Source organism: Aquarana catesbeiana, linkage group LG03, assembly GCF_042186555.1.
Source record: "Aquarana catesbeiana isolate 2022-GZ linkage group LG03, ASM4218655v1, whole genome shotgun sequence".
Lineage (NCBI taxonomy): Eukaryota > Metazoa > Chordata > Amphibia > Anura > Ranidae > Aquarana > Aquarana catesbeiana.
This window is the reverse complement of record NC_133326.1, coordinates 46,418,496-46,443,782: the sequence shown is the minus strand read 5'-3', so window position 1 is coordinate 46,443,782 and position 25,287 is coordinate 46,418,496. Positions and strand designations below refer to the sequence as shown.

Below are 25,287 nucleotides of genomic sequence, written 5' to 3'. Positions count from 1 at the left end.
CGTCTACCATAGTGTCTGCAAGTCTAAGATGTTGTTCATTTAATCTAAGTAAGAACTGGTCACAGGTGGTTGACCGGATAATACTGACTATAAGTAAATATAAAAAGTTTGCGTTAATTTCTTTTGTGTGTTACAGGTCAGATTGGACCCTTCAGTGAACCATGTATCTGGACAGCATGGGGGTAATGCTGAGTTTCCTGCTTTGCGCTGTGATTTTTACACGTGGGATTACAGGTCAGTTTTAATTAAAATGAAATACTAAACTGGTGGCTATCTACGGGAACTGTAGATAAATACAGGAATTTAAACTCCTATATATATCTGTGAATCTGTGCCTCCTTTTTCCTTTGAACCTGCCTACTCTCAATGTTTGAAGCACAGCTTGGCAGGGAGCCACAATCCCTGGTAATGTATGGTTCTCCTATACAAAAATTTGCAGCCATCATCAAAATTCTGTATTGCACTGACTTCTATTTGCTTACGGAAAACTGCAGGCTTGATTTAGACAGTTAGATTGTACTCACTCATAGTAACCAGTCATTAACCTCTCTGAAAGAATAGAAATACCTGTATTGTCATTGTTGACTTGTTATTAACTGGAGTGCCATTCTAATCCTAAAGTGGTTCTAAAGGTTCGATTTTTTTCCCCTTAAAATAATAAATATATCATACTTACCTGCCCTGTGTAGTGGTTTTGCACAGAGCAGCCCTGATCCTCCTCTTCTCGGGTCCCTTGCTGGTGCTTCTTGCCCCCCCCCCACCCCCCCCACCCCTGCCCAGTACCCCTAGAGCAAGCTACTTGCTCTGGGGGCACTTATGTATGCTTGCTTCTGAGCCGCCTCTCTGTGTCCCCCCCCACCTTTGCTCCCTCCTTACTGACTGTGATTGACAGCAGTGGAAGCCAATGGCTCCCACTGCTATGTCACACTCAATGAGCAGAGAGAGACCCGGGAGAGCCTCTCCTGGATCAGGCTTGGGTACATATTAAGGGGGCTGTGGGGGGAGCTGCACACTGAAAACATTTTCTGCATGAAGGTGAAAAACTGTCACCATTTACAATCACTTGAATGAGACATTGATCTGAAACAAGTATGCAATACCAGAGTTTAGACTGTTACAGATGCTGAATGTTTACTCATTTGCAAATGAGGATCGGGCTCCTTGTTAAAGCTGAATTCCAAGTATGAATTTTATTGTTACATTGGTCCAGCTTGGACCAACATATGTAAATTCCATACTTGTGGGCTCCCTGTGGAAGCTGCAAATCATTGTAGTAGTCACCATCACTACAGTGATTGCCACTGTCTTCGGGGGCCCAGAAGACAGAGAGGCAGGTAAGTACTATCACAGTCTCCACCTCGTCCAATCAGAGAATGTCTTGCATACATTGAAAAAAATGCAAGGTGTTCTGTAAATGGCACCAGTGCAGGCTCTGCTCTGTGGTTACTATGAAACTGGGCAGCTGCTTGGCATGGAACCGCAGTGACAGCAGTGATCACTGTAGTAGTGCCGACTACTACAGTGACTTCCAGCTTTCACAGGGATCCCATAGGTTGGGAATATGCATATTTATTGGTCTGGACAGAGACTGCAAGAAGCCATTTTCAACTTGGGTTCCTCCAAGGTTGCTAGGGATTCCTTGAAGTGGGACTTGATGGTGCCTGCATAGTTCTGGGTCCAACACCACTTGGCAGAGCCATCAATATGACACCAATGATCTTTTTAGCTTGTCTCTTCCCTCCACTGACCCTCAATGAACATATTTTATCTGGGGTTCCCTGAGAACTGAACATTATTTAAATGATTCATTTGGGGTAAAAGGGTTGAGAAAGGCTTGACTAGAGAGGCAAAAGTAAGCTCAATTTTTCTTTGGATACTAATATATATTGTCATTATTCCTTATAAAGTAAGTCTGTGTCTGAGATACTTCTCTAGAAGTTATGTGGCTTTTTGCAGAGCTATAGTTATTGGCATTTGTTTAGAGGAGCAGCACCAAGCCTCCAATGCAGGGGCGGACTGACCATTCTGGCACTCGGGCACTGCCCGAGGGCCCCATGCCACTAAGGGGCCCTATCAGGGTTGCCAGCCTCAATAAAACCAGGGACAGTATGTAAAAATCTGTGTTTTTTAAAAAATCCCAAGATTATAGCTGCCCCACCTCTCCAGTACCTTTTCAGTGTGTGTATGTGTATTCTGTGTGTGTCTACTGTGTGTGTATATTGTGTGTCTGTGTGTGTGTATACTGTATGTGTGTGTGTGTGTGTATACTGTGTGGCCCCATAATCTATTGCCTGGGGGCCCCATAATCTCCTATTGCCTGGGGGCCCCATAATCTCCTATTGCCCGGGGGCCCCATAATCTACTATTGCCCGGGGGCCCCATAATCTTCTCCTATTGCCCGGGGGTCCCATAATCTCCTATTGCCCGGGGGCCCCATGAGTTGTCAGTCCGCCCCTGCTCCAATGTACAACTTTAACTTTTTTCCTTATTTTATTTCCCTTTTCTGTCCATCTCTGGGCATTTTGGGTACACTCAGTAAAAGAACTGTACAGTGAAGGGGGTGCAGGGGATGTAGAGTGGAGTCAGAAGACTCTTCATAGTTCAGGAAATAAGAAACTATCTATTCTTTCTTTTGTTTTGTGACCTGTATAGTTATCTGTGAATAAAGCAGACCACATATTGCCTCGAGTGATGCATTTTAGCATCCTCTACTAATAATGACTTGGCTCAGGGGGTGGAAATTTACAAAAGGGCGTTATCATTCCCGTGTGTCATGAACAACATTATGTCTTATTATGGCCTTGGTAATATGCATCTCATAGCATGTGAAAAATGCTGGAAAAACCTAATTAAAGCAGAATTACATCTTAAAATAAAATAAAGCCAGCACCCCTGTTCCCACACACACTTCTTTTTAATTTACGAATCCCTATAGATAGCTTTTTCCTGCAGTCTTTTAACTGGTCCAGCAATGTCAATGTCAATGCTCCTCTTCCTTGGTGGTAGCAGGGGGGGAGGGCATTTATCCAGACAGAAAGGCGCTCATATGATCGTGGAATGCTATCAAAAGGGGAAAGTTTGGTCAGCAAGACTTTGAATGAGGCCAATCACTATTTGGAGTAAGCATGTGGGATATAAAACACAGTATTGCTTTTATGGGTTCCAACAAAAAGGGGGGAGTTTTTTGGGGACTTTGAATGAGAAATGTATAGCAAAGAGCAGTCTTGGCAAAGAACATTTTATTATACCTTGTGAAATCATGTACAGCATACTGATTGACACAAAAAAAAGGCATACACAGAATCGCATAAACACAGGGCATGCTAAAAACCACATATAAATATTGACGCCTTGGTACTTGGCATATCATGGGGTAAAGACAAGTCCTGCACAACATGGGCCACTGGAAGGGCTGGATGGTGTTGGAAAATCTAGAGTAAAACAATATAGGGGCATAAAATCATCTGTATGAACATCATGCTCCTATGTAAGCCCAGCGCGTTTCGTTGGGGTATACCAACTTTTCAGGAGTGAATGCAATGGTGATCTATAAAGAAAACGAAACAATATGGTATATATTGTAGCTGAATAAAAGGAATAAGTAATGGATGTAAGGGACAGGATGAAGATCCCTATAAATACTTAAAAAGAGAGAAAGTTTGGTAGGTGGGACTTTGAATGAGGCCAGTCACTATATAGAGTAAGCATGTGGGATATAAAACACAGTATTGCTTTTATGGGTTTCTTTCTCGTGGAGTACTATAAGCCCAGTACCCCAGGGGGTGTGTCACTGACATGCTGGCCTGATTTCTTCCTCCCCCCCTGAACTACCCCTGCGCACCAACTCCTACACCAACCACAGCACCTGAACCTCATCCCGCCCCCTACTCTCACCACATCTGCCACATGCCACCACTCCACTCTCCACTGCACAGACACATGCCTCAGCACTTTACCGCCACTGTACCAATGCGCATCACCATCCCTGCAGTGATGCGCTCTTCTGTATGCAGCCCATTTGGTGTATAGGCACAGTTTTGCTAGTAAAATATAAAATAATACACAAATTTTCCATTGACCTTTTATAAATGGCTAAAAATAAGTGACACTTGGAAATGGTTACATTTTCCTGCTGTGGAAATTGAATTACTACCAGTATGTTATATTAGGTGTTAAATCTTTATTGGACCTGTTTAAAAATTCATCACTGTTTATTTTTATTGGATTTGGTCACACAAAGCGTATTTTCCTTTTCGGCCACGGACCAAGACAGGTATTTTGCAAATGATCTTCTAGCTTGGTAAAGAAGCACAGCTTTCCTCTTTTGTTTTTTATTAGACAAGGATTTTCACCTGGTCAGATTATTTGGTAATGACTGCTTGCATATGTTTCGAGACTTGGGAAATGATCATGATAAGATCATGACGGCTATTCTCTGTGAATAAATTCCCTATTGGAGCTGGGTGTGCCAAGAGTGGTGGGATTTACAGATCCCTAATAAAACCTGGAGCAAATTAGAATGTCAGTGTGGACAATAGAAACCAACCAGTTGTTTGCCTTTAATTTTCTATCAGTCCCTACAAAATGACAGATGGGTGTTGTTATAGTGGACATCTACTTTTTGTATGAATATTGGTATCTTAAATATGTATACAACATTATTCAGAGAGAAAACCCCAAAAGTAAATGTATAACCCTTACAAAGAAGTGTGTTTCAATTTATGCTGGCCCACATTCCACAATAAATAACCATTCTCTCCAATTACTTTTAAAGAGTGCAGTTGTATAACTACTATATAGATCATCCTTTCTCAATCTTTTTACCCCAGAGGAACCCTTGAAATGATTTCTAGGTTTCAGGGAACCCCTGCTAATAATGTATTCAATGTGGGTCAGTGGGAATGATGTTCCTTACTTTAGAAGTCAGTGGAAAAAATGCCCCCCTCCAGTGGCGTACCTACGGGGGGGGGGGGGGGGTCAGGCCACACATTGGGGGGGGGGGGTGTCAGGCTGGCTATCAGAGCTGGGACAAGGCAGTGGCGGGTGCAAGAGGTGATCTTGCCTCTCTGCTCTGTAGCTGGGCTGGCTCTCATTCGTGTGAGTTGGCTGCTCTGTCATTGACCTCACATCGAGCTCTATACTGCCACCTCTGGCTGCTTCATGTATGTGCGCCCTTCGTGTGTGCTGTACAGGGGGGACAGCTGAGTGTGTACAGGTGTGGGGGGGGGGGGCAGCTGAGTGTGTACAGGTGTGAGGGGGGGCAGCTGAGTGTGTACAGGTGTGGGGGGGGCAGCTGAGTGTGTACAGGTGTGAGGGGGGGCAGCTGAGTGTGTACAGGTGTGGGGGGGGGGCAGCTGAGTGTGTACAGGTGTGAGGGGGGGAAGCTGAGTGTGTACAGGTGTGAGGGGGGCAGCTGAGTGTGTACAGGTGTGAGGGGGGCAGCTGAGTGTGTACAGGTGTGAGGGGGGCAGCTGAGTGTGTACAGGTGTGAGGGGGGCAGCTGAGTGTGTACAGGTGTGGGGGGGGGCAGCTGAGTGTGTACAGGTGTGAGGGGGGCAGCTGAGTGTGTACAGGTGTGGGAGGGGGCAGCTGAGTGTGTACAGGTGTGAGGGGGGGAAGCTGAGTGTGTACAGGTGTGAGGGGGGCAGCTGAGTGTATACAGGTGTGAGGGGGGCAGCTGAGTGTGTACAGGTGTGAGGGGGGGTAGCTGAGTGTGTACAGGTGTGAGGGGGCACATGAGTGTATACAGGTGTGAGGGGGGGAGGCAACTGAGTGTGTACAGGTGTAGGGGGGGCAGCTGAAGTGTCTACAGGTATGAGGGGGCTGAGTGTGTACAGGTATTAGGGAGGCTGAGAGCATACAGGTGTGTGGGTGGGCTGAGTGCGTACAGGCATGATCAGTGAGGGGGGGATGCCAGATGGGGGGGTGCCAGATATAGGATCCGCCCCGGGTGCCAAATGCTCTAGGTACGCCCCTGCCCACCTCTCTTACTGTGGTGGTCAAAATGCCAGCTTTACAGACAGCTAAAAATATCATTGGAGTCATGCTGCTGGCTCTGCCAAGTGGTGTTGGGTCAAAAATTATATTATATCTCATAAGTGGCCTACCAAACATCTATAAAGCCAGAGTCTGCAGTACTATAATTGATTCAAAACTGCCAGAAATGTTACTGTTATCAGTCTTACATAGACCCGAAACTATGTAGGCACCATCACATGGGAGGTCATCTAGCCACAACTCAAGAAACCCCCAGCACCCTCCGAAGGAACCCTATGGTTAAATGGAACCCTGCTTGTGAAGGGCTGATATAGAGGGTAAACCTCCCACTGCTTTCATATACCCCAGGCACTCCGTTCCTGAGGTCCCAACTCCACCCTCATACAACCATTACAAGAGAGTCTCATTATCGCTACTAGACAGTCCATTTATTCATGTTGAATTCAGTGTGATGGAGAATTTCCTGATTTTGAAAGCTATTGTGGGGTGCAGAGCTAGGAAATAAGTCAGAATTATAAAAAGAAATGTTAAGAATCAATACAGCACCTTTTACCCAAAACTGAAATGCCATTACTGGGTGGACTTGCTTTCCCTTTGGTGCAACCCTGCTAATCCTCACATTCAACAATCTTAACAATATATATGAAGGAGTCAACTAACCCATTGAATATTCCAACTTTACCAATTCGGGGAATTTGGGGTGGGGGGGGGGTGACCCATTTACCAGGCATGATATAAGTGGCATATACTGTATAATCCTTTTTTTACTATAGGTACGCTTAAGGTATACCTTATTATTAAGATTATGTGTTCCATTTCCATTTGCCGTATGAAATAATAGACTTTTGAGTTAATAATGGGGCATGGTTTTTTTTTTGCTTTCCCTTCCAGAATTTCTTGGTGTGTTTTCATACTTGAGTGTGATTCACCTCGTAATGGCAGCCACTCAACAAATACCATTACAATCTCTGTATATATTTATTTTCAATTTTAGGAATTTGTCCACATGAAGACCCCGACTTAGAGCCTTGGAGCCCAGAGCACAGTGAAGAGAACCATGTGACTATTGATGGAGGCCAAAAGCTCCTTCTGGCGTCATCTGTAACTGTACACTCCATACGTATCACTAACGGGGGTAAGTCAGCTATTCTACTAGGCTTTGCGCTAAAGGAAAGCATCCCAATAGGCATATATTTCAGCAGAAACTATGCGTTTATTCATCTGTTTATTTAAACAAATCATATTGTTGATCAGATGAGCCAGATTCTTTGGCAGCTGGTAAATTCATAAGCGGATTCCCTGAGTGCTGAGCCAAAATCAGATTCATATGCAACACATTGGGCTAGGCTCAATAATGGCTGTAATTATTTAAAAATGAACATGCCCTATTTATCGGTTATCTTTTTTTTCTAAGCCTGGCTATTGTAAAACAATTGCATTTTAAATTTAAGAACTAAGGTGATAATAAAATGTACATTATAGTCAAAACTAAAAATTAAACCTAGAGATGCATACAGAGAGTACAACATCACTGCTGGATAATGCAGAGTTTTATCCAAGCACTGCTCTAGCACTTTGTAATCTGGTGGTCCTGGAACACACCAGTCGGGGATGCTGGAACATCCACATTGCTGTCTTTTACACAGAAAAGCTGACATTAGAACAAAAAAGTTTCTTACAGTCACTGATTAAATTTGAACCAGCTTAGACCGTGTTCATTTTGATGTCAAACGTCGATTTCGTTTTGGTCATAGTCCTTTGACTAAAAAGCAAATTTAGTTTTAGTCATCTGAATTGCTTTAGTTTTAGTCATATTTTAGTTGACTAAAATCTCCAGTACATTTTAGTCGACTAAAATCTTAATGGGCTTGGTTAAATTGTAATGCATTATTTAACCTCCCTGGCGGTATGATTATTTCAGATTTTAGGTGCTGAAAGCGGTACCATTATTTTGCACAGAAATTTGGCGTTTTATATTGTAGGCCTGTAATTTTAGGAATAGTTCACTTAAATCTGTCCAAACAAGAGTCTAGTAGACATCCCGGGTATGATAAAGTTTGAAAAACGAAATAAAAAATTATAATATAATAAATAACTATAAATAATTAAAACACATAATAATATAATAATAATAAAAATTATATAATAATGTAATCAAATCAAAAACACTAAAATTTGCTCAGTTCCAGAATTTTAGCTTTTATTACTTTTAGTGTTTGATGACGGATCTCCCCACAAATCACTATCGCTCAATTCTGCAAGTGATTATAATTTATTATCGCTTTTTTCTAGCTGGTCTAAAACCACTTTTGATGTAAAGGGACAGTTTTGGTTGCTATGGACAATCTCCAGTTTCCAGGCAGAAAGAACAGTTTTATATATATAAAACTGCATGCAGGACACTGGGCAGACCACTAGGGACAAAGGGGATGTGCAGTTATTTGATACAGTACTGTAATCTGTAAGATTACAGTATGCTGTATCTATACTGTGTGTTTCACTTTTGAATTTACCGCCGAACTCCGTCCCCGTGCGTCGCAACGCTCGCAGGGAACGGAGCTCGGCACTGTGAATCGAGCGAGACACAGCGGCTCGCCGATCACAGCGGGGAGACATCGCAGGAACCAGGGGACAAGGTAAGTATGCTCTTCCTGGATCCTGCGATGCAAGCCCGAGTCTGGCTCGGGGATACCGCTTTTGGTATGTAAAATCCACCCCGAGCCAGACTCGGGAATACCGCCAGGGGGGTTAAGCATCTCTCTAGAATTTCCAAAGTCATTATTCATTATGGAGATATTCCAGCGAGAGCAGCAAGCTGGTGACATCACCGGCGCATGCGCTCTGAAGGAACGGCATACCTGTGCCATTCCTTCAGAGCTCTATGCCATGCCAAGGGCTCCCATGCGCATGCGCGGGAGTGACGTCATCACGGCTCGGTGAATCAGACAGCTTGCACCAGCGAAACCGGCAGTGGTGGCCCGTCCACTAGGGGCGCACAGGCACCACCCTTCCATCCATGCATCTGGCCCCCTGATCTACATGCAGGGATGCCGGATGCATAGATTCCAACGGATGTGGGGAGTTTTGAAGCATGTGATTAGAGCCAGAGGCTCTAATAGGCTTCAAAAAAGGGTGATCCGAGCCCACCCAGTTGTGTTACAATGTCAATTGAATATTCGCTGTTGTAACACTGAATCTCCTCCTGGCCAATCAGGAAGCGGGTCATGAGACCCGTCAACTGATTGGCCGAAAAAAGAGCCGATGACTCTCCGGCTGGAGGAGGAGGGGGGAAGGGAGGAAATGCATGGAGGAGAGGAGGGAGAAGACGGGAAACTAGCCAACAAGCAGCCCGCAGCCCAGAGAGAAGCTGACACTGCCTGCCGCACTGCCTGCAAGATGGGTAAGTGCAAGGCCCGGAAAAAAAAATACCGGCCGCCACTGGAACCCGGAAGGAAGACCAGGTGAAGATGGAAGCCCTGTCAGTGGTGACAGCTGCCTAATCCAGAGAACACTTTGCATTTGTTCGGAAAATGCAAGGCTTTCTCTGAATGGTCCAGGTGTCGAGCAGCCAACCTCCAGTACTCACAATGCATCAGGCTGGCTGCTCAGCAGAAGACTTGGAAGGAAGTGGAGATCACTGGAGTAGTGGTGTCTACTTCAGTGATTTCCAGGTTTCAGGGTGATCTGCCAGGTATGGTATATACATAGTTACATTGGTCCAAGTTGGACCAATGTAACTATGTATAATATAGCCATGCCTTGAATTCTTCTTTAACTTTTAGGGATGGTCTCAGATTTTGAAGAGTTTTCCCTTTACACTTTTACCTGAGAAAAATACATCTTTACTCTCTGTAATTATCATATGTTCCTGGCTTTTGATGATGGTTTTCTAAATATGTGCATGTTAAATGCAAAAAAATTTAAAGAATTATTTTAATTATGGATATTTGTACATTGTTACATTGGTCCAACTTGGTCCAATGTAATAGGCATATACCATACATGTGGGACCCCTTTAGAAAAAGCATTGTAGTAGAGACGCTACTATAGTGATCTCCACTTACTTCTGGGTCACATGCAAAGCGTGTGTCCTACTGCATTGTAAGCACAGGCCATAACCATCAGGGCATTGGCGCTATTTAGAGATTGCTTGCATTTTTTTCACTGAAAGCAAAGCGTTTTCTGCTTGGATGAGGTGGAGAGGTGGGACACACTCTCTACTTTGTCCAGTCAAAGAACGCTTTGCATTCATTGAGAACTTTCAAGAAATTCTTTGAATGGGGTCTGCGCTGGGCACTCGGCATGGACCCAGAACTGTAGGGAGATCACTGGAGTAGGGGTGCCAACTACAGTGATTTCCAGCTTCTAGAGAGATACCTCAGGTATGGTACTGTATATGTATAATTATGTTGGACCAAGCTAGACCAATGGAACTAGGTAGAAATTGGCATAACTAGAATTCCTCTTTAATAAATACGTAATGTAGTAATTTAAGGGCAGTATTGGAATTAACCAAACAAACTCTTTCAGCAGCTATGTCCCTAGAAGTTGGTTTACCATGTTGTTCATAATGGAACTGGGCTGTACAATGCCTCCCATAAACATATCTGAATCTTATATTACAGGAAAACTTGTCATTAAACCCGGTGAAAAGGCCATCATCATCCGCACCAGATTTATACTGATTGAGGATGGGGCAGAGCTGCATGTAGGGAGCGAAGACTGTCCTTTCCAAGGACATCTCACCATCATTTTGTATGGAAGGTAAACTCATTAGCAATTGCCTAATGACAAGGGCTGAATTGTTTAATTTTCAACCACAAGACCATGCAATGCAGGACTTGTGGTCGGCATAGACTCTCAGACTGGATGTGGAAATATAAACAGAGGAGACAAGCGAAGGAAAGGTTACAAAATCCAAAAAGAATCCGCTGTGTGAGTCAGAGAACACAACGCTGTGTAAATAAATTTGTTTTCAATGAGTTTTATTAAGTAATCTACAGCATCTTGACATTGGCAAGTTTATTTAGAACAAGAAGCCATTTTACTAATAACTATTTACAGTATATTGACAGTATTGGCTGACCTATTTGTATTACATAAAGAAAACGTGTGTTTTGTGCATGCAGAGCAAAGCAACTGACCTGCTTTAATGCAACCCTACCCAGCAGTACACTCACACTATTACTATGTAAATATGTGTTGCTGGGGAGGGGGGATTAAAGTGAACCTGTTGCTTTGCCCTTCATGGACAACTCAGAGGTACCCTTACACATGAAGTGTATATTGTATTTCCATGGAAGCTATATTGTGAGTGTTGGAAATGTATATTCTAAAGCAGGGGTAGGCAACCTATAACAAATTGCAACATTGTGACTGCCACAGCCTTGATTTCCAATGGCAGAGGCATGTTGGAGTCACCACAACTGGAGTGCCGATGTTGCCTACCACTTTAGTGTGGGAGGGTGTCAATGAACGTCTGACAGAGCCAAGAGGCTTCCTCTCACACTGAGCTCCAGCATATCATCAGGACAGTCTGTGAGTGTACGAAGGGGGATTCTGTACGGGGGAATTATCTGTGCTGGGGGTGTGATCTGTACTACGGGGTCTATCCTGGGGGGGGCGATCTGTACTGATAGAGGGAGGGGGCATCTGTACTAGGGGGTCTGCGCTGGGGGACTGATCTGTACTAAGGTGTCTGTGCTGGGGGGGGGGGTCAGGGTCTTTTCTGGGGGGGAGGGCAATCTGTACTAAGGGGTTTGTGCGGGGGAGTTGGTCTATGCTGAGGGGTCTGTGCTGGGGGATGGTTGGTCTGTGTTAACCGGGTCAGTCTGTGCTGAAGGGTCTGTGCTGGGGTGGTGGTTGGTCTGTACTAAGGGGTCTATGCTAAGAGGTCTGTGCTGGGGAGGTCAGTCTGTACTGGTGAGGATAGGGGAAGTCGGTACTGAGGGGTTTGTGCTGGAGGGGTTCTGTCTGTGTGTGTGTGTGTGGGGGGGGGCATATGGGGTAGTCGGTCTGTGCTGAGGGGTTCTATCTGTACTGAGGGGTTTGTGCTAGGGAGGGGAGTCTGTACTGAGATGTCCACAGTGAGGAGGGGAGTCTGCTCTGAGGGGTTTGTGTTCGGGGTGGGGGGTCAGTCTGTGCTGTAAGGGGGGGAGGTTTCTACTGAGGGGTTTGTGCTGGGTGGTCTGTACTGAGGGGGTAGGCAGAGAGGGGGGATTTAGGACTGTTAGGAGAGAACTGTACTGTGGGAGAGTATGGGCTTGGGGAGGAGGTGATCTGTACTCGGAAGAGGGGGTCATTTGGTTGTGCATTGATACTCCTGACAACTGCACTGTAGACATATAGGGCTCATCTAGAAGGGTGCTAAGACACGTCCTGTTTTCTGCATCTGCCTCGGAACTGCACGCAGGCAGCCCATAGAAGTGGATGCAGACACAGCCCGGCGCTCTAGTCCTTAACAGCTATTTTTTAGGGGGGGGGGGCAAAAAAATTACCATCTTCAGGTGCCAAATGTGCTAATTATGCCTCGGTCAGAAGCATGGTAGAAAGTGTTATGAATATGGCTGCAAGAGATCATATAGAGATTTGGTTAAGGAAAATTGAATGAACATATTGACTTTAGTGAAGCTGCGGTGTTTCTGCCATTAATGTACACATTCAAAATCATCCGTTTTACCATGTAGGTCAGATGGAGCTAAACCTCCTCATGATTATTTTGGCCACAAATACATTGGTGTGGGAAATGGAGGAACCCTTGAAATTCACGGCAAGAAAAAGATGTCCTGGACCTTCCTGAATAAAACACTCCACTCCGGTGGCATGAGTGAGGGCGGGTACTTCTTCGAGAAGAGCTGGGGGCACCGCGGCATCATTGTACATGCCATTGATGGTAAAACTGGCGAGGTGATTCATGCAGACAGGTGAGTTTCTGATAATATCTTTTTATGCTTAACTCCATGTTCTTTTAGTATAGTCACTTGGAAGGAAAATACCATCCAGCATTTGAGTCCTTTTTCTTTTCTGCCGTTTTATGACAAAATAGGACCACAAACTAAAGCAAAATGCAAAGTACATGGTAAAGGATTTATAGGATAATGCCAAATGTAGTCTAAAGGACTTTTAAGGTATTGAATTTACAAAAATGACCCAAAATTTTTGTATTAAGAAGAAAATCCATAATTTTATTGTTAAAGCTGAAGTTTAGGTACAACAATTTTTACTTAGTTACATGGGTGCAATACCTGTTGGATCCCCATAAAAAATAGAAATCACTGTAGTAGACACTGCTTCTACAGTGATTCCCGCAATGCCGAGTAGCTGTCCTGCTGCTTAGTGAACGCAGGAGGTATCCCACTTGGAATGGGCGCCATTCAGGCAACACTTTCTCAGTGATGGAAAAGTGTTCTCTAAATTGGACAAGTTCGACATCATGATGTCACCACCCCATTTCTCCACCTTGTCCAATTAAGAGAGTGCTTTGCATTCATTGAAAAAAATGCAAAAGGTTTTCTGAATGGTGCTCATGCCGAGTGAGTGACCATCTGTGTTCAGTAAACAGCAGGACAGCCACTTGGCATGGGACCCGGAAAGCTAGTGGAGACCACTGGAGTAGTGGTACATACTACAGTGACTTTCAGATTCCACGGAGATCCCATAAGTATGGCCCATATGTACTTACTATGTCCTATGTAAAAAAAATTGCCATACCCAATTTTCAGTTTTTCTTAACAATGTTGCAAAGCATACATATAGGTAAAAACACCCTACACCTCTCTAAACTTCGTTGGAGTCATCCTGTTCAGCGGAGAATCTGTCTGCTGAGCAGACGCATGACTGGTCTAAGTCCGCTCAGCTTGTGCTCCCACAGCTTCATAGAGAAGACTGGAGGGTCTACGTGTGCCAGCACGGTCTACAGCTGCAAATGTCACAAGGAAAAAGAGAAATGGCGGCACTCTAATATAGCAAAAAAAGTCTTTAATGCCTTATTTAATAATCAAACATGAAGACACAAAAACACAGCTCCATGCAGGGAGACAGTTAATGCGTTTCATGGATATATCATAACAGACTAAGCGCTATATGACTAAGCCCTATTTGTGTGAAACACGTTCACTGTCTCCCTGCATGGAGCTGTGTTTTTTTCTTCATGTTTGATTATTAAATAAATCATTCAAGACTTTTACTGCTACATAGGAGTGCCACCATTTCTCTTTTTCCTTATGAAATGTCTTCAACATTGCAGAACAGGTCAAGTTGAATGTGACTACTACTAGGTATAGATGTGAGATATAAAGTAGCCTCTGAAGGGCTCTCTTCCTTTTCATTTCATTTATTTTTATTTCTTTCAAGGTTACTGGTTTATTCCCTGTATGTCCTTACTTTGCAAAGCATTAAAGAAGATGGTTTGAGACTTAGAAATGAATATAAAGAATTCTGCTGTGTTCATGTGTAATGCTTCCATGACTTGTTTCTCTGCTGACAGGTTCGATACATACAAATCAAAAGATGAAAGCTTTCGTTTGGCTCAGTATATGAAATCCGTTCCAGAGGGTACCATATTGTCAGTGGCAGTGAATGATGAGGGTTCCCGACACTTAGATGATTCTGCAAAGAAAGTGATGACTAAACTTGGGAGCAGACACTTCCTACACCTGGGTTTCCGGTCAGTATAGTAGGATATTCTACCATCTTCATTGACTGGCCACCGTAGACTGCAGGGAAACTGTCTTTTTCTAGTTAACAGCTAATCATGCCAGTCCCTAATAGTGCCAATACGGAAAAAATATATTGTTGTTTAGGCATGGTGTTCCAAGCATTCAAAGTATCATGTGACCATAACCTTAGTACCATTATGATTTTGGTCATGGGACTTGCACCTCTCCATAATTATACTCTTGGACATTTTTTTTGTGTTGGGGGGTGGTTTATGTAATTTTTCGTCAGGTCTTGGCCTCGAACTTCCAGGTTCCTGGTTTAGCTGAGAATGACATGACCCACTCTCTACCTGAAGCCTCCTGGGATACTGACATCACACATTCCAGGAAGCTTTGGTTCAGTCTCTACCACACTGTGCATGCTCTGGGCAATCTCTGCAAACATCGTCAGGGGGCTGGCTCAAAGAACCTGGAAAAAACAGCTGGCCCCCTGATGATGTCAGAAGAGAAAATGGTGGTACAGGACCTGGAGTGATGAGGTGGAGCTGTGGCTAACACCATACAGCACTAGATTTGTGGACTGGTGAGTAGCTTTTTAAAGTATAACTAAAGGCAAAACTTATTTTTTTAGTTTTAGAGTTTTGGATAGAGTGGAGAGGGATTAGAACCCCTGTCAGTTTTTATTGCTGTCTGTGTCCCCGTTAAGGAGATACACCCTCTCTATTTTGTCCTGTTTATAGTTACCATTTAAAGTGAAAGTAAAAGAAAATCCCAAATTTTGGGTTGTCCCCAGAAAAGTAATAGAGGGGAACACTTCCAATGGGGACACTAGTTCTGGTGACCTGGGGGCCCCCCAAGGAATTACCTTGATTTGCAGGTATTTCCTCTCACTTCCTGTTTGGCTATGGGACAGGAAGTGAAGGGAAATCTCCACAATGGGACACATATGGCGGAACAAAAATCTGACGGGTTATAATCCTCCCTTACGCTATCCAATAGGAAAAAAAAGGTTTTGCCTATAGTTCTACATTAAGGACAGAGCTCACCTGTCAAGGTAAGAATTAAACATGAAAAGAGGACAGTAAAGCTTCTCTATAAGGTATATATAAACAAAGTCACCACAATCTCACATATTCTTTAACATGTCAAAAATTATTTTTTTTATATTTTTCAATCAGTAGCTTTCCTAAAATAAATAATACCTGCTGATCCTGCCATGAAGATTCTAATTCAGGTACTTCCGGTTATGGGAATGACAATGCTCTGTCCATGTCTTCCAATTGTGCTTTTGCATTGTCAACCTATCACACAGGATTCCAAATTGAAACTGGAGCACACATTACGCAGGCATGGTCCCCAAATGTCATTATCACGAGAGGGCCCTGAGAAATGCCATGCAGCAAGTGCTGCAGCTAAGTACTTGCATGTAGACAGAAAGTGGCCGCAAAAGATCAGCAGCACTGAGATGCAACAAAAGATTTTAAAAAGTGATAAACGAATATTTTAATTTAAAAAAAGCTTATGATTCACAATTCATCAGCAAGCATATACTCGTTCAGTAATGGCTTGTATTTACTATACGTTATTGATTTCTTTCTTGGAAATGTAAAATTTATAAATGCAATCATTCTCAGGCATGCTGTATACTAAGGCCTCATGTACACTGCTACTGGTAAACGGACGTTCAGAGGCAGTTGGATGCTTTTTTCAGCTGCCCCTGAACTCATCCAATGTTATCTTATGTGTACATGTACAAAGGTACGTTTAATGTCGTTTTTAGGCAGTTTCGTTTATAGGCTTTTTCTTTGAAGGCAAAAAAAATGAGTTTAGACGCCGAAGTTTCCGATGTTTCAGATGCCAAACAGAGCTAAAAGTGGCTAAATACGGCTAAACGCGGTAACTCGCATTTAGCCGCGTTTCGTTTACAGACATTTTTCATTTTTGTCTATTTTGCAAAAGCGCAAACGCGGCTAAACGCGGCATGTAAACATGACAAAACGGACGGTTTAAACGTGGGTTACTATCTGTCAAGTTAAATCGTTCAGGAGAGGTTGTAAAAACGTTCCGTGTACATTAACCTCCCTGGCGGTTTTCCCGAGTGTGGCTCGGGGTTAAATTTCAGTACCATTAGCGGTAACCCCGAGCCACACTCGGGATCGCATTGCAGGATCCTGGGGCAGCGTTACTTACCTTGTCCCCGGGATCCTGCGATGTCCCCCGCAGTGTCCGAGGGCTCCGTCCTCCTCCGAAGCCTCTCCGTGCCAGGCTCCGTTCCCTGCGAGCGGCGCGACGCACGGGGGCGGAGCCTGGCGGCAAATTCAAAAAAATTTCAAAATCATAACACATACAGTACTGTAATCTTACAGATTACAGTACTGTATGAAATGATTTCACATCCCTTTTGTCCCCAGTGCTCTGGCCCATGCCCTGCATGCAGTTTTACATGATATACACTGTTCTTTCTGCCTGGAAACTGGAGATTGTCCATAGCAACCAAAAAGTGTCCCTTTACGTCAAAAGTGGCTTTAGACAGCTAGAAAACAGCGATAGTAAATTAGAACACTTGCAGAATTGAGCGATAGTGAATTGTGGGGAAATTTATTTTATTACTATTTTTTTTAATTTTTTTTAATTATTTATTTTTATTTATTATATTATAATTTATGTTTTTGTGTTTCAAACTTTATCATACCCGGGATATCTACTAGACTCTGGTTTGGACAGATTTAAGTGTGTTATTGTTAAGATTTACAGACCTACAATATAAAACGCCAAATTTCCATGCAAAATAATTGTACCGCTTTCAGCACCTAAAATCCGAAATAATCATACCGCCAGGGAGGTTAAGCCTTAGGCTACTTTCACACTGCTCTGTTGCAAAAATGTGGTAAAAAACGCATATGCATTTTTGCTACATTATCAGCGTTATGCACAACTGCGGGTGCATTTTTGATGCATTTTTCTATTAATTTCAATGGGAAGGTGCATTTTTACTGCACCAAAAATGCAGCTTTCAGGACTTAGGATTGAATGCATTTTTCTTTTTTTTTTAACGCAAAAACTAAAGAAGAACTGATCAGTGTGAAAGCGGCCTTACTGAGTGCCAAGTACAATGTACAGTAGCACAAAACAGCCAATCAAAAAAAAAAAAAAAATTCTCATAAGTGTGATTACAGTATTCTCCTTAACTCTACTCACTGATTGGCTGCTTAAGGTTAATGCACATAATTGTTGTTTGCATTATATGAAATAACAGCTGTATGCACATTTTGCTGTAATAGTGTCTCTTTAAGCTGTGGCAAGTTGCTGCGTACAGACGGTCTGTCTGTCTGCGCGTGCTCGGTCCTTCGAGATACAAAGCCTCAGTATGTGAAGTGACTTGTTCCTTGTTTTAATATACAGGTTGTTCTGTTTATTCCAGACACCCCTGGAGTTTTATCACCGTGAAAGGCGATCCGTCCAGTTCTGTGGAAGACCACATGGAGTATCAAGGTACAGCTAAATGCTCAATGTGTGACATGGAACATTCCCTAGTCTGACTTCTAAAATAAATTCTAAATCAGTTTTCTATACACAATAGCAGCCCCTAAAATTCATATTTCTTCCCTTCAGCCCATGGACTGTGCTGTGTGCCGTGACTATGTAACTGTGTAGATCTTAGTCTAGCCGAAATTCATTCCATGGGAGGCCTGAACCACCAGGCTTGACAAAGGCCAGAAAATTCTCAACTGAACCGCACCTATATCCAATGAGATGCAGCCACTGTTCAGGTATTCTGACAGCTGTGGGTGCCTCCTGCAGGGGCGGACCGTCCTTTAAGGGCGCACAGATGCCGCCTCCTCTATCCACGCCACCCCCCTATATGGTTAATGGATAGATTAATGAATAGCATGGATCTATCCATGGCCGCGGCAGCCACCCCCTATTCATGCATCCGGCCCCTTTCAGGATGCCGGGCGTTGGGGTGTTTTTTTTGAAGCATCGATTAGAGCCAAAGGCTCTAATAGGCTTCAAAATGGGCTAGACTCGGAGCACAGAGCATTGCGATCGAAGCCCACCCAGGTGTGTTAGAAAAGCAAATGAATATTCGCTTTTCCAACAATGAATCGCCTCTCCGCCAATCAGGAAGCTTGGGTCTGATACCTGTTTCCCGATTGGCTGAAAGGTCAGGTGATCCTATTGGATCCGCCTAGGAGGAAGAGGAGGGGGATACATGGTGGAAGGCGCCGTGATCCACACCACAGGTGGAGGAAGAAAGCCGCCTGACATGCTGCCTGCTGGACACGCAGTATGCCGCCCCCCCCCCCCCAAAAAAAGAAAAACACCAGCCGCCATTGGCTGGCTGTCAAAATGCAATAGCTGGTTCTGCAGATTCCTTTATCAGTACTGTTTAGGCTGAATGGGGGATGTAGTAATTTCTCTCATTCAGCCAACATGAAGCTGAATGAGAGAAATTTTTAAATATATGGCCAGATTTAGAACTGGATGGGCGGAAATACAAACCCTTTGGCAGGTAAAATATCTCCCCTATAAATATTTAACCCCTTCTCGCCGACCGCACACATATATGCGGCCTCACAGAAGTAGGCTTCTTTCCGTGGAGCCGCATATATACATACCCCTCTCACCGAGAGCCCCGGGTCTCGTACTAATGATCGGGACCCGGGACCCGGGACTGCCGGTTCCAGGTCACCTGATCGCTGTGATAGCCTCTGATTGGCTATCACCGTGATCAGTCACTGTGAGCCCACCCTGGGATGGCCTTCCTCTTCTAAATGAAGAAAAAGACACTATGGGGTTGATTTACTAAAGGCAAATAAACTGTTCACTCTGCAAGTGCAGTTGCTCCAGAGCACCAAGTAAATAAGGGGGAGCTCAGCTGACATCCAATCATGTGCAAGCAAAAATTCTTTTTTTTTTTTAAATTTTCCTTGCATGTGATTGGGTATTCTTTGCAGAGTGAAGCTTTACATTTACTAAGCTCTGGAACAACTATACTTGCAGAGGGCACAGTCTATTTGCCTTAAGTAAATCAACCCAATTATATCTTCCTCTTCTTGCAGGAGAGGAATTGTAAAGGATCCCAATTGTATAAAAAAAACAAACCAAAAATCAAATAAAAAATAACAAGATCAAGGTTGCCAGGGTTATTGTTAGGGACAATGTCTGCGTCAAAGGTCGAGGTCGGGGTCAAAGGTCACGGACAGCATATTTTGGGCAGAGTTGAAAAAAACAAACATGTAATTGGTATCAGTGTCAGTTATTGTTGGTGTGTTTTAGGCAGGTCAAAAAAAATGCAAAATGCGTACAATTCTTTCTGAGCTGTACTACATATACAAGCAACAACTAATATACACATATGTGGTATCGCTGCAATCGTCAGGAGCAGAAGAATTCATTTTGGGTTGTTCTTTGGTGGTAAATTATGATAATAGCAAGAAACATACAGCTAAACTAAAAAAAAAAAAAAAAAAAGATTTATTTTTTACTATTTGGGGACAGTTTTCCTTTTATAATATTAATTTAAAAAAATCAGGAGATATCCATTACCATTTACCACCAAAAGAAAGCCCAATTTGTCCTGAAAAATCGATGTATAATCCACCTGAATCCACTAAGTAGTTGTGACGATAATGTACAGTTTTACTAACACATGTCAAAGTTCCAAAATTGAGCTTAGGTTTTTAGATTTGTTTTAGCCTTGGGTCTGAAGGGGTTAATCAGTGTATTTAGCTCTTTTCCTGGAGTACAGCTTATATTGTAATTTATCCCTTTAGTGAGAAACTTTAGAGCTGAATTGTTATGGCAATTTCTAAATAGGTACATTGGTCCAGCTTGGGCCAGTGTAAGTATGTATGTGTCATATCGGTAGGATCCCCATGAAAGTGGCAAATCACTGTAGTAGGCACCGCTGCTACATTGATCTCCACTAACTTCCAGGTCCCGCACCAAGTGGCTGCATGCTGAAGACAGAAGATTGGTTACTCCTTTCCTTATTATGGGCACCATTCAGGAAACACTTTATGTTTTCTCAGTGAATGCAAAGCCTTCTCTGATTGGACAAGGCAGGGCAGTGATGTCCTGATTCCCACCTCATCCAATCAGAGAATGCTTTGCATTCATTGGGAAAATGCAAAGCAATCTCTGAATGGTGCCTGTGCCAAGCGGCCGACAGGGCAGCCACTCGGCATGGGACCCAGAAGCTATTGGAGATCAGTGGAGTAGCGCAACCTACTGCACTGGTTTACAGCTTCCACGGAGATCCCACAGGTATGACACATACATATTTACATTGGTCCAAGCTGGATCAATGTAAATATATAGAAAATAACCATACCTGTAATTCAGCTTGAGCCCTGGTTCACACTGATGCCATGTAGGAAACGCAGCGAATCCTGTGCGTTTCCTGCACTGCATTGCAATTGCACAGACCCTGAAACAGATTGCAAATCGCAGTGTGATTGCCAGAATCGGATCACTTGGGTGTGAACACCCATGCGATGCAGTTCAGGTGTGGAAAAAAAGGGTCCTGCTCCATTTTGGTGCTGATGCGATGCAACTTGAGACATACAAAAAGTTTGGCTCAAATCGCACTGTACAGAAATTGCATGTGATGTGCACAGAAATGCGGTGTGAATCACATGCAGTGTCCCGCAATCTTGCCTGAGCCTAGAGTAGACTGGCTCTGTGACTTCAGCCGACAGCGGGCTTCAGTCCGCTGTCTGCTGAAAACAGGTCACAGTAGTGGAGAACGAACTGCACTCCTGTGATCCATAGGAGAAGTACAGCCAAACAAGCTTTCGCTTTACTTCTCCTTCAAAGTATAACTAAAGGCAAACATTTTCTTTCGTTTTGGATAGAGTGAAGAGGGATTAGAACACCTGTCAGATTTATTGCTGTCTGCGCCCCCATTAGGAAGATTCACCCTCTCTGTTTGTCCAGTTTACCATTAGCATTGAAAGTAAAAGAAAATCCCAAATTTTGGGTTATCCCCAGAAAAAGTTTTGGGTTATCCCCAGAAAAAAAGTAATAGAGGGGAAATCTTCCCATGGGGACACCAGTTCTGATGGCCTAGGGGTCCCCAAGGAATTCCATTAATTTGCAGAGATTTTTTTAATTTCCTGTTTTGGCTATGGGACAGGAATTGAAGGTAAATCACCCCTAAGGGACACACATGGCAAAGAAAAAAAAGGAAAAAAAACCCCAAAAAAACAACAGGGGTTATCACCCTCCCTTACGCTATTCAAAATAAAAATAATAGTCACTTTTAAAGTGATTGTAAAGGCTCGTTTTTTTGGTTTTTTTTAAATAACAAACATGTTATACTTACCTCCTCTGTGCAGTTGGTTTTGCACAGAGCAGCCCGGATCCTCCTCTTCTGGGGTCCCTCTTTGCTGCTCCTAGCCCCTCTCTCCTTTACAGGGGGCACCCAAGCTGAGGGCAGAAAATGGAAAAAGGACGGCCGTTTCGCACTGTTAATGGCGCTTAATCGCAGCTATGATTAAGCGCCATTAACGGTGCGAAACGCGTCAGCTATCATCTGGACCTGTGTCTCTGATTGACGTATGGATCAAGCTTTATTCAGTAAAGGCATTATTTTGGAGTGTGGCTGTCCTTGTTCCATTTTCTGCCATTTGACTTCATCTCCTATATACTAGGGCGGTGTGAACACAAGCGACACCACCTGGAGCGGTAATTACCTTGATTTTGCACCCAAACCGAGTCACAGCTCAGTGTACCCATTCAGACACGGAGCCCCGACCTGGCCCCACCCCCTCTCTCCCCTGATTGGCTGACTGACGTTGATTGACAGCTGTGGGAGCCAACGGCGCCACTGCTCTCTCTCAGCCAATCAGGAGGAGTGTCCTGGATGGCTAAGGGGATTGTGGACATTGCTGGAGAGAGACGGGGCTCAGGTAGGTAATTGAGGGGGGCTGCTACACACAGAAGGTTTTTTATCTTAATGCATAGAATGCATTAAGATTAAAAAACCTTCTGCCTTTACAACTCTTTTTTATTTCCTGACAACAATCAAACCAGCATAAGCATGCAATTACATAGCATATTATACAAAGTGGCCGGGGGGGCTACTAACAAACCTACACATTTCCATTTACTCCATAGGATCATTTGAAGGAGTTAACAATCCAAATCCATAGTGGAGTCCTGTCCGTCTGCATGATTGCTGGTTTATAATAACCACTTCCTATATGTAATTGTCCTGCTGTGTCTTTACATTCCCCGTTGGGTCCATAGATGTTTATATATAAATAGAAATAATGACACATGGCACAAAGAAATATGACATTTTAAATTGGGCTTTTCCTGTCCTCTATGATCTCCTCTGTATGGTTTACCTGCTCCTGTCTATTTACTTTAACATTCTTCCTGGGTTATTTATGTGTTGGACAGGAAGCAGGGGGTCCGCGGCGGCTCGAGTGCACAAACTTTTCCAAGCTGAAAACGGGGAATACTTCAACGTTTCCTCATCCAGCCAGTGGGTTCAGGGTAAGTGAAAACCCATCACTTCTAACATGTCACTAAATATTTAAAAACAGTATCTGGGGATCGCTGCAGCCCGATAAAGACTTGCTTAATCTGAAGTTTATTTCTCTGTCTGACAAATCCGGAGTCAGGGATTCAAAAGCCCAGAAACCACAATTTTCTGTAAATTTCCCGTATTTGCTTTCCTTCGTGTGCTATTGGTTCATTACGGCTGTGATTTTTTGGAACACACGGATCATTTATTTGGAAGCTGCAGACATGCAGAAGTCTCCGGCAACCCTGCGCTGTGCACATGAAAAATGTATGAGCTTCCAGTTGTCGGACACAGACGTCCCTTTTAACTCACTTGCTTGTTTGCTGATCTTGGCTGGCTGAGGTCTCTGGCTTTGGCCCTAGCTGGACAACAACAGCCTATCTACTGTCCTGATTTCATTATTGCTCCAATTTATTGCTCAACCTGAAAATGTCACTTGCTATTTTTAATTACAGAAAAAAAAAAAGAAATCTGTTTTCGTTGGCGCCGGGATTTCTTTTCTAATTGATGTCTCTGTGCAAGAGACTGGACATTAATCAGGATAAAGAGAAAGCTTTACATAATCTGTCTACTGTCCCTCTGATTCTAGACTGCTAGGACATTTGTTTGCCAGTCTCTGATATCTAGAAGTGGAGTAAGCGCCGGTTCACACAGGGGCGGCTTCAAAGTCGTCTGATTCTGAGGCCGCCCCGTACAGTGCGACGTCAACGCGACTTGCAAAACAACTTCTGTAATAGTAGTCAATGCAAGACGGTCCGAAGTCGCTCCCAAAGTAGTACAGGAACCTTTTTCTAAGTCGGAGCGACTTGAGTCGCTCCTATTAGAACGCTCCCATTGCAATGCATGGAGCGCTTTTTTAAAAAAAATGGGGATATTTATTATAGCAAAAACTACAAAATATTGTGTTTTTTTCAAAAATGTCATTCTTTTTTTGTTTATATCGCAAAAAATAAAAACCACAGAGGCAATCAAATACCACCAAAAGAAAGCTCTATTTGTGGGAAAAAAAGGACGTCAATTTTGTTTGGGTGCAACTTCGCACGACAGCGCAATTGTCAGTTAAAGCGACGCAGTGCCGAATCGCAAAAAGTGCTCTGGTCAGGAAGGGGGTAAATCCTTCCGGGGCTGAAGTGGTTAATCTGAGAGATACAGAATATTTAATTTTTTCAGAAAAGTTAGCCAATTCCAGAAGTGACATGTGCAGTATTATCATAGTATTATTTCTGAAAAACTGATGTTATTTCCTTATTGATAGCAGTCTGAATCGAACCTGCCCTGTAAATGAACAATAGATGGAATTTTAATCTGATTAGTGGCGGTGGTTAGAGTAGTATTAAAGGCTCAGCATTTTTTAGTTTAACACGCTGAGTGCAAATAAAATAAACATTTACCAGTAAATAATTTAAAATTCTTACCTCAGCACTTGCAGTTTACAACTTTCAGTGCTGCTTACCCTGCTCTCTCTGTACTGCTTCTCTGAACATCCAGTCTTCACAGGGAGGAGTTAACAGTAGACAGTGTGGTCTCCAGTTAGTCTGTTAGCTTGGAGAAGGGAGCAATAGAAGAGCAGGGGAGTGCCTTGTCATCCTAGGCTATGGGGTTGTGTGTTTATATTGATGCACACAACTCTATTCCCCGTATGCAAGGGAGCCAATGCGAGTGCCCAGCGGGCATGATGACCTCTGGGCACCCGCGATCGCTTGTGACAGCCCAGTTCGCTCATGGGAGAGGAGACAGACACCGATCTGTCCCCTCCCCTAGTCAGTCCCATCCTCCCCACAGTTAGAACACACAGTCAGGGAACACATTTAACCCCTTGATCGCCCCCTAGTGTTAACCCCTTCCCTGCCAGTGACATTTATACAGTAATCAGTGCATTTTTATAGCACTGATCGCTGTATAATTGTCACTGGTCCCAAAAATGTGTCAATAGTGTCCAATTTGTCCGCTGCAATATCGCAGTCCCAATAAAAATCGCTGAACGCTGCCATTACTAGTTAAAATAAAAATAATAGTATAAATGCCATAAATCTATCCCCTATTTTGTAGACGCTATAACCTTTGCGCAAACCAATCAATATACGCAATATATAT

The 25,287-nt window shown here is 43.5% G+C and overlaps 1 protein-coding gene across 6 annotated transcripts in view; it reads left to right on the top strand.

The window, feature by feature from the left end:
* Positions 1-25,287, top strand: part of CEMIP (cell migration inducing hyaluronidase 1) — a 200,677-nt gene that overhangs the window by 100,143 nt on the left and 75,247 nt on the right. For 5 of the 6 annotated variants that reach the window (XM_073618470.1, XM_073618471.1, XM_073618465.1 and 2 more), the window contains 7 exons: positions 137-234; positions 6,992-7,132; positions 10,623-10,761; positions 12,684-12,920; positions 14,483-14,662; positions 18,076-18,146; positions 23,067-23,162. In XM_073618470.1, coding sequence (XP_073474571.1) covers positions 162-234; positions 6,992-7,132; positions 10,623-10,761; positions 12,684-12,920; positions 14,483-14,662; positions 18,076-18,146; positions 23,067-23,162 — 937 coding nt within the window. In that variant the 5' untranslated portion in view covers positions 137-161. Of the gene's footprint in view, positions 1-24; positions 49-136; positions 235-6,991; positions 7,133-10,622; positions 10,762-12,683; positions 12,921-14,482; positions 14,663-18,075; positions 18,147-23,066; positions 23,163-25,287 lie in introns of those variants that run through there. The other variant, XM_073618468.1, reaches the window with a different exon arrangement.